We start from the raw sequence: 11970 nt of genomic DNA on the forward strand, positions 1-11970 counted from the left end.
AAAAAAAAAAAAAGACTGGGGGGCAAATTGTAGTCGTAAGTGAGAGAGCTGAGGACCAGTACTTGTTGTACTTCTCAGAGCCAAATGCTAAGGAAAACGTCAATGCTAATGTACTATAGGACCACATGAACCCTGTCTGCCTTTTCAAAGTCAAACCTGAGTCCAGTAGAGCTGTGCAAAGGCATCTGGTACTGCTATGTGTGTATATACCCTGTGTGTATCCTTTTGTGGTGTTCCACCTCCTATGTTCTCAGCAATTCTTTCTTTTTTAGTATAAATCCAGGGCTTTCCTGTCCTGATCTTGAAAAATCTGTGAGTAGCTGAACTATATACCGTCCAATTTAGACTCCCATGGTTAAGTTCTAACCTGCAGGATCACAGAATGTGATCTGGTTTGCAGAGACTTAGTTAAGACAAAGTCACACATGGAAGGCTGGGCTCCTAGTCCTATACAACTGCACCCTTATAAACAGGGAAAATGTGGACCCAGGCATATACACAGGCAGAATGTCACATAGAAATGGAGGTGGTGAACAAGGGGATGCTTCTATAACCCAAGGAATGCTATGGATTGCCAACAACTTTAGAGGTTAAGGGAGATGCTTTTTTGGGATTCTTTCCAGGGCTCCTGAAAGGAACCAACTCTGCTGACCCCTTGACCCAAGACTTCAGAGCAGTGAATGGTCTCTGCTATTTAGGACATCCGGTTTAGGATACTATGTTAGGATAGCTCCAGCAAACTTGTAACTTCCCTGAGCAAGTGGCTGGCACAGACCTGTTACTTACTTAATGCATACCTCCCTCTGTCCCTGTACTATACTTACTACAGACTCGCATACTATACTTTACTCAGTTAATTCCATGAAAGTAAACTTTGATGATTACTGTTTCATTCAGCACCTAGAACAGGGTTGGGGGAATACTGGCATCACATAAATACCTGCTGAATGACCCAACCTCAGTCACTTGTGATGTGAACACATATAAAGAATTCTAGTGCTCCAGAGATGGGGGCAAGGAATAACAAGTTCAAGGTCAATATGGACTATATAGTGAAATCTTGTCTCAAAACCAAACCAAACCAAAACCCCAAATCAAAAAATAACACAAGAATAAAAACAAACAAAAAACCCAATAGGCAACTAAAATAAATGCACCATTCCCCCAGTGCTCTGTGCTCTAATTTAAGTTCTAGGTTCTTATCTTGTGATGAGAAACTGCTAAATTGGTGTTAAATTCCAGGTGCCTGAGCATCCACTTTCAAGCTCTAGCTTTTGCCCCTCCTTTCACCCCACTCTGGAAAAGCCATTTCATTTACTGGAGAAGAAAAAGAAAAGTCAGCTTCCCATCCTCAACTGGGTCTCATACTCTATGGGGTGGGATAAGGAACTGAGATGCTATGTGGAAGGATCTAACCTACAATTTCCTTTGTTAAGTATGAGTTGTGTGAATCATGTGGCTCTAGCAGGCCTGTGGATCTGCACCTGAGTCTGATTAGTCCATCTCCTCACTGTAGTTGCCAGTCTGTCACAGAGAAAAGATAGATGGTTAGGCATAGAGATACAAAACATTTCACTCTGATCTCTGCAACCAGAATACAACACCAGGACCAGTGAGAACACAGAAGATAAGTTAGTTATTAAGAGCTGTGATCTGCGGCTGGTTAGTATGTGCATGCAAGTAAAGCTTTCAAAAAAATTACCCCAGTGCAGGGGCAGCAAGGTAGGGACAGAATATGGCTGGCTTCTGGGTCTCTTCCAGTACAGCTGCTATGCTTGGCACCCCATTCATGAATAACACACCTAGCACCTGTAGGTACTGAGTCTAGAATACTCTTATACCCCATTCTGGTCTAGGTAAGGCTTTTCCTCTAGATCAACATCTCTTTACCTTAATGGTTTTGGATTGGAGTCTCAAGCCGTTCAGTGTGCTGATTGCTCTCTCTGCATCTTTTGCAGTCACATAGTTCACAAAGCCGTAGCCCAAGCTGTGCCCTATAAGAGAGAACATGACATTGGTAAACTAGCTTCCAATGAGCAGGTGGAGGGGAGGTATATAGACAAGGTCAGAAAAAGAAAAGACAGGGTAACACAGCAAAATGCCAAGGGAGGTACACTGGGGAACCACTCTTGAGATGGTGGTAAACTTTTTCTGTGCAAACTTGTACATCTTTGCAATTAACAAAGGTAACCTGTAATTAAAATTCCTCAAAAACTGGGCCAGTGAGAAGGCTCAGACAGTTAAGTACTTGCTGCCAAGCCTGATGACCTGGGTTCAATCCTTGAGGCCATGTGGTAGAAGAACTGAGTTAAGTTAGTCTCTGATATAAGAGCTATTGTGTATGTGCATACACATAAAAGATACCTTGTTTCTTGAAGAGGAAAAAAAGTAATGATGTGTTATTGACTGCATCTTGTGAAATGTTGCCTAGTAGTCCCAAAGGTGCTGACTGTACTATGAGGCCTGACAGGAGGCAGTGGCCAGTGGCTATATAGCCTGTTAATTTCTGAAACCCGAATTCTCAGAGAGAAGGCCTACTAGGCTCTGGCACCATCTAGTACTGGTTCCTTTTCTTTCCTGAGTATAGAGCAACTGGGCTCAGTGAAGCAGTGGGGAAAAGCTGAACTGCGAGTATCCTAAGCCTGCTAAATGGCCCTGGCCACAGGTTCACAGCCCTGGCCTAACTCCCCCAGCTCTTCCTGGCAGCAGAATCCACTATAATAATGTCCCCAGCATAAATTTGGAATGAGAGGTGAGAGGCATAAAAATTAAGGTAGCAACAAAAGATCCCAATGTCCTCTTTGTGAAATACTCAGGTCAGGCAGGAACAAATACTACCTGGGTATGGACATAGCATATAGGAGAGGCTGAGGAAGAGCTACTGGAGTACTAGTCAGGAAGGAGTCTTAGAGGATGTCTAGCCATGACACACTTGACTCACATCCTCCCAGCTCAGGCAGACACTTCATTCTGTTCTGGGTACCTGAGAGAGCAGCTGTAAGACAAACCCATTGGAGGCAGAGACTTTTGTGTTGAGAGTCTGCTGCAATCAGAACCCAGGAAGTCATCTTCTCTGCTGATAACAAGACCTGAACAAACCAGAGAACCTATTTTCTTTAAGTTGTATTGGCACTTTTCCAATACTTTATTTTAAAATTTGTTTTACTATATTTGTGTGTATATGTGTTTGTGTGCACCCATGCCACAGCACGTATTTGGAAAATAGACACATTTCAAGAAATCAGTTTTCTCCTTCCCCCATGTTGGTCCCTCTTGTCAAACTATTATCCCATCTGCAGAGCCCTGGCCACCTGACCCTGACTCTAGGCAGATCACAATACCCAAATTCCCAGCAGACTATGTGGAAGCTTCATTTGTCCCCACCTACTGCTGCTCCCCAGCCCTCAGGCCCCTTTCAGGCTTATCTCTCCTTTCTCCAAAGGAAGACAGAACCCTATGGTACTAGTCAACAGAAGCAACAGGAATGAGACTTCCAGTATCCTCAGCCTCAGGCTAAAGAAAGATTTCAGAGTCTAGATGTCCCACTGTTGTATACACAAACAGTCATTTGGGGATCACTACTTCTCCCCATCTTGAAGCCGCCTACCAGTTGCCTACTAAGTGCTGACTGTCCACTCTAAAGCTTCTCTGCAGTGTTACTACCCCTCTGCCACAATCAGAAGAGCCAATGGTAAAAGAGACCAGCCTCATGAGTAGAGTAGAAAGCATACAAGCAGTGGCTCCTGCAAGAGAAAAACAGATGCTATATTCTAGAGTTCAGGATAAATAGGATGTGCTCTGTTGCTTGAGCATAGTAAGGTAGAGAAGCACTTAACAGGTGTTTAGAGGTACAATGATCTGGCCACACCAGAGGGTTGGGTAAAGATATGAACCCCAGATATACTGCAGATGGGACCTTTTATGGAGATTCTCATGCCCCCAACTTAATACTCTTAGCAGTTATTCTATAGTGTGACTACTGGATAGTTCCTCATCCCACAGACTTGATGCTTTGGCTCCTTACTTTGTCTAGAGTTATAATGCTGAGTCTCTAGAAGGTCTCTTTTAGAAATAGGAAATAAGAGGCTGAAGATGGTTATTTAAAAGGTTCCTACTATGCAGGCATATGGACTTGAGTTGGGAACTCCATATTTAAAAAATCCCTGAGGTCTGGAGAGATGGCTTAGCGATTAAGAGCGACTACTTCTCCAGAGGTCCTGAGTTCAATTTCCAGCAACCACATGGTGGCTCACAACCATCTGTAATGTGATCTGTAATGCCCTCTTCTGGTGTGTCTGAAAATAGCTACAGTGTACTCACCATATATATAAGATAAATAATAGTAATAAAAAAATCTTTAAAAAGAAGATTTAAAGGGAATCTAAAATTTAAAGGGGGAATGCTTACTAGGAAGCTTCATTTAAAACAAAACAAAACAAAACAAAACAAAACCCTGTGATCTCGGTGTTCGGGCATGAAATAGAATGAGGAGTGGAGACAGGTGGATCTCTGAAGCTCACTGGCTGGACAATCTGCCTATCCAAATCAGTAAACTCCAGGTACTATGACAGATCGTGTCTCAAAAAATAAGGTGCTGACCACTCCAATCTCTTATTCTCTGCATGTTGACCACTCCTGGGTCTTTTTATTGATCACTGTCTACTGCAAAAAAGAGCTTCTTGCTGGGCAGCAGCAGCACACACCTTTAATCTCAGCACTTGGGAGGCAGAGGCTGGTGGATCTCTAGTTTGAGGCCAGCCTGGTCCAGAAAGCAAGTTCCAAGACAGCCAAGACTACAAAGAAAGACCCTGTCTCAAACAACCCCCTCCCCTCAAAAGAAAAAGAAAGAAAAAAGGGAACTTTTCTGCTGAGGGTAAAGAGACACACTGATCTATGGGTATTACAGGTATAAAGAACACAGGGAACAAAGTTTGGGTTTTTTGTTTTGTTCTTTAAATTTTGTCCACATATTTCCCCTCCACCAACTCCTTTCTGATTCTCCCCACCTACCCAACTCCAATCTTTTTTTAAAGGTGCATAGGGGCTCCAAGAAGACTTCACTGAGAATCACAGGGTATAGGTGATAGAGGGACCACAAGAAACGTTAAGAGCCAAAGGACAAGAAGGGTGTTCTAGAGAATATAGAAAGGTGGCTAGCAAGCAGATAGAGATGATAGGCTTCCTTAGAAATGCACATGATCTAAGACCACTTGCTGTATCAGCTAGCAGAGGAGGAATTCTGTAGGGCCCTGGGCATTGATAGTAGAAAGCAGGGCCAGTTCGCAACTGGTCTATGGAAATAGCCAGTAAGCAGAGCTATGGAGCTTATAATATGGAATACAGAGTACTACACAACCTCTGTAATGATGGGGGGGGGGAAAACTCATTCAGATAGGAAGAATGATTGCTATATAGCTCACAGTATTACTTATAGAGGATATGCAACAAATGAAGTATGAAAGGAAGTGTATCAAATGGTAAAAATGGGTAATTTAAGCTCTACTTTCAGCTTGTAGTATTTCTGCTGCTTTTTGCTGATGCTGTTGTTTTTTGTTTTGTTTTGTAGACAGGGTCTAGCTATGTAGCTTTTAGCTGGCCTCAAACTCAGAGATATGCCTGCTTCTGTCTCTAAAGTGTTGAAATCAAAGTTATTTGGCACTACACCTGGTCAGGTTTTTTTCTTTTTGGTTTTGCTTTTAAAATGAGGAGCAAAGTTGAATCATGCTGAAGGAAAAGTAGTAAAGCTGGCAAAGTGTGAAAAGGTATTCTTGTAAAAGGAAAACTGTTCAGCAGCCCTGAGAGCTGGACTAGGGATATTTGGAAAACAACTCAGTCCAGGCTGAGGGTAGGTATGGTGCACAGCAGGTGTGGATTCAACCCTCACCAAAGGTCCATGACTATGAGATGAGAAGGGAAAATATGGAACCATGAGGGTTGAAGGCGGACTCCTAATTCCTCAAGGGACATACAAAACAGCTACGGCTTGCACAGCAAGCTCTGATATCAAGTAGATGCTGAAATGACATCCCGTACCTTATGTTTGTAGACAGAAAAGCCAACAGCAAATGCTCCAACAAGGAGCTTGACCTGGCTGCCCAGAAACACTGGAAGCTTCCCAACCAACACAATGAACATTCTCTTTACCCTAGTCACCCTGTCCCCTTTCTGCTGCCCAGCTGACCCATAATATCAATTTGCAAAATGAATATATTGAACTTGATAGTGTCAACCTCAGTGCAGGATGGTTTATTATGAAAACCCACAAGCCAGCACTTATGGTGACTAAATATAGCCGCAGAAGGCATAGTTAAGTCAACAGAGCCTAGAACCTGAAGGGAAGTCTGGAAGGTGGAAAGGGTAGCCAGTTAAGAGGCCACATCAACAAAACAGGTAAAGGTAATGATGTCCTGGGATAGGATGACTCTTGTGGGAGAGGTAGGACAAGGTAAATCTACAGAAGCACCAAAGGGAATGAATTCTGAGATCTGGTCCTTCTGAGTAGAGCTACTGTACAGACAGTGAGTGGTATTATCAGCTAAGACAAAGACACAAAGTAAGTACCAGGATAGTGCAGGACTCAGGAGAGTCTATCTGGTCAGGAGAGTGAACAAACTAAACTAAGCCTGATTAACAGCTCTGGAAAAGGGCTATGGAATAATCTAAAGCTCAAGGATGGGGAAAGGAACAGCTGTGAAAGATAGGAGTGTGGCCTTAAGGGCAGAGAGACAGCCATAGGAAGAGGATGATTCTACAAGGAAGTACAGAGAAGGGATTTGACACTGACAGCCTGTAAATGGGAGGACAACATACAGTGGTGGTTCTCACCCCAGAGCTTTCCTGCTTCCTACAAGACTCAAGATAATGTCTGCAGACATACTTTAATGTTCACAACTTAGACGGTGCTACCAGTTTCAAGTGAGTGGGTAGAGGCTAGAAATCCTGTTCAACATCTCCCAGTGTATAGCCATGCACAAGATAGGACATCAGGGAACCTAAGAAGGTAACTGAAGCCCTGGCTTGATGATCCTCAAGAGACTCAAGGACAAGTGTGTACTTGGATAGTTCATGGGTCATGAGTAGCCAGGGAGAAGTATCAGGGCAGAGAGGAGTCAGTCGTTAGTTCTTCTGTGAAATAGTAGGTGGTAGTCAGATCTGAGTGAAAACTGAGGGCTGGAGAAAAGAAAACACAGAAGGGCCGGGCGTGGTGGTGCACACCTTTAATCCCAGCACTAGGGAGGCAGAGACAGCTGGATTTCTGAGTTCGAGGCCAGCCTGGTCTACAGAGTGAGTTCCAGGACAGCCAAGGCTACACAGAGAAACCCTGTCTCAAAAAAACAAAAAACAAAACAAAACAAACCAACCAACCAACCAACCAAAAAAAGCCACCAGAAAAACCAAACCAAAACAAAACAAAACAAAAAAACCAAAAAACCAGAAAGGTTATTAAAGATGGGGCTACCCATATGCCAATGAGCAGGCCTGGGACTGCAGCATACCTAGCTAGATAGAGGTAAATACTGTCTTACTGGGGTGGGCAGGTGGAGATCCAGCTAGAGAAAAGGAGACACAGGATTAGGCAGAGTGGTGCCACTGAATGACAGATGAACAGTGAAATCTGACAGCAGGAGAAGTAAAGTAAGGGTAGGATGAGTGTCTCAGATATGCCACTCACTGAACTGGAATGAAAGGCTGCTAACAAGAAATTACTGAGCTAAGACGGTACCTTCTCCACAACTCCCAAAACTGTCTGCAGATCAGAGAGAAGCCCTATATCTGGGAATTCAAATCACTTTCTAATCCTACTTCTGCTTCTGTGGTAGTCTGAATGAAACCTGCCCCCACAGACCCTTAGGGACTGGCACTATTAGGAGGTGTGGCCTTGTTGGAGGAAGTGTGTCACTGTGGAGGTGGGCTTTTAGGTTATATAAGCTCAAGCTACGGCCAGTAACCCAGTCTTTCCCTATCTGCCTTTGGATAAAGATGCAACTCTCGCTCCTCCAGCACCACACATCTGCCTGCACACTGCCATGCTTCCCACCATGATAATGGACTAAAAACTCTGAAACTGTAAGCCAGTCCCAATTACATGTTTTCTTTTATAAAAGTTGCCATGGTCATGGTGCCTCCTTCATATCAACAAAACCCTAACTAAGACAGCCTTTTCCAATGCCTCTACTTCTTTAAAACTAGTTCTTTCAGGACTAACCCTGCCTAATCAAGGAGTTCCTACTAACAAAAGCTTATATTCCTCTAAAACCCACAGAAAGAACTCAGGGTATGAGAACAAAGAGCTAGACTCCAAAGCCCAGGACTGCTAAAGATGCTGCTGAGAACCCTTTCCACCAAAACACTGGTAGAGAAAAGCATCTGAAAGCCATTTGGGCAGGACTCCTATGCAGGACAATACCCTGAATAATCTAATATTCTTCAATTATTCAATTTGTGTATTATCTAAAGTTCACTAATTATCTAAAGTTCTAAGTGCATTAATCCACAGACTTGGGATTAAAAGGAGAAAAGGCCTTTTAGTTTAAGGGTTTCATCTGATGAGTGATTTCTCTGGCCAGCCATCAGGCAGGCTGTATAGGGTTATACAGTGAAAAGTGTATTCAGGTTACTGGAAAACTGTTGGAAGGTTGATAAAGCAAGGTAATGAATATACCAGATTGAGACTGAATACATAATTTCTGTTCATACATACCTGAAGTTTTCCATAATACCAAAAAAACCCCCAAACAAAACAAACAAACAAACAAAACAAAAAATCCTTAAAAAACCTTTTAGAATCCAGATACCTACAAACTAGATGATTCAAACTGGAATGCTTCAAAGTACTGCTTGTTTTCCCAATTAGCCAAAGTAGAGAAGGGGAGGCAGAGAGGGCAGGAAAAAGAAGGAAGAAGAAGGTAGTGACTTGAGGATAATACTGTATCCAACAAAAAACAAAGCAGGGCTTTGCAGCACTGAGCTCCTGAAGCTACACTCTCAGAACCTGGCCTTTTACAAATACTTATGAGGTAGGGATAGGCATGACTTAAAAGTGTCACTGGTGGGCTGCAGAGATGGCTCAGCAGTTAAGACTGCTCTTACAGAGGTCTCTCACTCAGTTCAATTCCCAGCAACCACATGGTGGCTCACAACCATCTATAATGGGACTTGATGTCCTCTTCCAGTATGTCTAAAGAAAGCTACAGTGTACTCATGTAAATAAAATAAATAAATCTTTTAAAAAAAAGTGTCACTGGCTACTGAATGGATGGGAGCCTAGAGGCCTAAGAGTCATACCATGAGAGAGCTAAAGCACATGGCTTTCAGGCATCTTGCTCCTGATTCCAGAGTTCCAGCTGGTGAAAGGTTCAATTATGCTTGTTAGTGCTTGGCCCAGCAGGGTCCCTTCTACATGTGGAAACTTGATCAATTTGTAGTTATTTGGCTCCACACACTTTTCAGAGCACTCCATTTGTGCTATCCCCCCATTTTTCTCCTCTTACCTCTCATTTTGTACATGTGCTTTTTGTTGTGTTGAGAGGGGGTCTCTCTCTATCTAGCCCCGGTTGTCCTGGAACTCACAGAGACCCACCTGCCTCTGTCTCCTAAGTGCTGGGATTAAAGGCATGCACTGATGTGTTAGAACAGTGGGTCGAGTCAGAACATACCACACACTAGGCCCAAACAGTTCCATGTGTAGGAGGTTTAATTGAGAGGGAGAGAGGGGGCAGTGGCAGGAAGAGAGGAGGGAGGGAGAGAGGAAGGGAGGGAGGGAGGGAAGAGAGAGAAAAAGAGAAGGGGGGGAGGAATGTTCCCCCGTGTGTGTATATATATATGAGTTCTGATGTAATGGCTGCAGGTAAAGGTGGGAGGTGAGCCCAATGGATTCTGGGAATATGGTGGCTGTTGCCCTGGCAACAGGTCTGTGAGACCCACCCATGCGACACCACAGGCTTTGGATGCCCTGATGCTAACATGCACCACCACACCTGGTATGTGTTTTAACGTACAAAAATTCCTAGCTCTTTTGGGGGTGGGAGAACCTTACCTTCAAATTTCTTAAGATGTATTTTATTTTTAATTATGGATTTTTGTGTGTGTAGGGGTGGTGGTGCTATGTACACATGTGTGCATGCCTATGAGGTCAGCAGAGAGCATCAGCTTCCCTAAGCTGGAGTTACACATGCAGTAAGCTGTTTGATTAAGTGTGTGAGGACCAAACCCTACTCTCTGCAAGGATAGCAAGTGCTGAAACAGCTCTCTAGGATACTCCCCCAACTCCTATTCCTATCTCTGTCCAATCTTATACTGGGGTTGTAGAAAAGTAGTCTGAGGTTAAGAATAAAACTTCAGTTATAGCTATGGTTTCTAGCCTGCAGCTATTCTATACTAAGGAGTCACCAGCAAGGAAGCCAATGATTAACAGCATAGCCAACTATGTCTCCTTCAAGAAACCTCTCAGGCTCTTTACCTGCTACTTTATCACGAATAAGCTTTGCAGACTCAACCTCGCCAATGCTGCTGAACAGACTTCGTAGTTCCTCCTGGGTCATGTTCTGAGGGAGGTAGTTGACAATTAAATTCGTTCTCCCAATGTCATCCCTGCAGTCTTCCGCCATGTGGTCTTCATAACCATTAGACATTGTATTATTTAAAAATCTGCAAAGAAAAGTAAGATCAGGTAAATTCTAGATGTTTATCTGAGTATGTGAAGGCAGAGATAAATGACTACATTTTGCACTTAAGGGATTTTCTTTTCTGCACTAAAAGATCAACTACCGGGGAGATGATTCAGTTTGTAAAGAGCTTGCTGTCACAAACATGGAGATTTGAGTTCATATCCATAGCACCCATATAAAAGTTGGACGAGCTGGGACATACCTATAATCCTAGCACTGGGAGTTGTGAACATGATATGGGGACCCATGGAACTCTTTGGCCAACCAGTCTAGCTGAATCAATAAGCTTCAGGTTCAGTGAAAGACCCTATCTCAAAAAAATAAGGTGGAGTATATATGTGAACCTCACCAGTCAGTGTATCCCACACTGATCTTGTCCTGTATCTTACTAATAGCACTCTTTGGGTAGGTTGTGAAATTTTTAAGAAGTAAAGCCACTGGGGGTGGGCTTTGAGAGTTTTTGTGCTACATCCAGTTTGCTCTCTGAGCTTTCTGAATGTGGATAGAGATGATTTTGTACTTTCCTACTCTGGCTGCCTGCTGTGATATATTCCTCACCACTATGGACTTTAAGCTCAAGTAAACTTTCTTCTGTGAGTTGTTTCTGGTCATGGTGTTTTAATACAATGTGATAGAAGAAGTCACTCAATAGTGATCTCTGACTTCCACATAAACTTGTACCTTCACATACATATGCACGCACACACCCAGATAAACATACGAATGCCATATCCACTTACCTATATTCATACAAAGAGATCAACTATGTTTACAAACAGCTGCTTTATCAATAATAACCTAAAAAGAAATGAGTTATTAAGCCACAAAAAGGCAAGAAGCTAGCTAGATAATTCTTCTAACACTGAGCCATGTCCCCAGCCTTAATTTCCCTTTTACCTGGTGTTGCTCTATCACTGAGCTAAACCCCCAAAGTTATTAGTCCTTGTGTGTGTGTGTGTGGGGGGGGGGTTGGTGGGGAGTAGGCTCTGGGATCAAACCTAGGGCCTTGAGCATGCTAGGTAAGCACTCTGCCACTAAGCTACATTCTTCCCAGTAAGCAAGACCTTTAAATGCATATTATTAAGTCAAAGAAACAGTTTGCAATGCCATACTATATGACTCCAATTGTATGACTGATCAATAAGAGGCAAAACTACAGGGACAGTACCAAGTGTGGTGATCCATGACTATAATCCCAACACTTAAGAAGGCAGAATTTCTGCCAGGCGTGGTGGCACACTTGGGAGGCAGAGGCAGGTGGATTTCTGAGTTCGAGGCCAGCCTGGTCTACAGAGTGAGTTCC

The 11970-nt window shown here is 43.3% G+C and overlaps 1 protein-coding gene across 1 annotated transcript in view; it reads right to left on the minus strand.

Annotated features, from left to right (window-relative positions):
* Elavl1 (ELAV like RNA binding protein 1) overlaps positions 1–11970 on the minus strand; it is a 44655-nt gene that overhangs the window by 16808 nt on the left and 15877 nt on the right. The window contains exons 2-3 of the mRNA XM_031338944.1: positions 10460–10647; positions 1891–1994 (exon numbers count right to left, since the gene is read on the minus strand). Of these exons, the coding sequence (XP_031194804.1) occupies positions 1891–1994; positions 10460–10631 (276 nt within the window). The 5' untranslated portion in view covers positions 10632–10647. The remainder of the gene's footprint in view (positions 1–1890; positions 1995–10459; positions 10648–11970) is intronic.

This window comes from Mastomys coucha, unplaced genomic scaffold (assembly GCF_008632895.1).
Source record: "Mastomys coucha isolate ucsf_1 unplaced genomic scaffold, UCSF_Mcou_1 pScaffold22, whole genome shotgun sequence".
Lineage (NCBI taxonomy): Eukaryota > Metazoa > Chordata > Mammalia > Rodentia > Muridae > Mastomys > Mastomys coucha.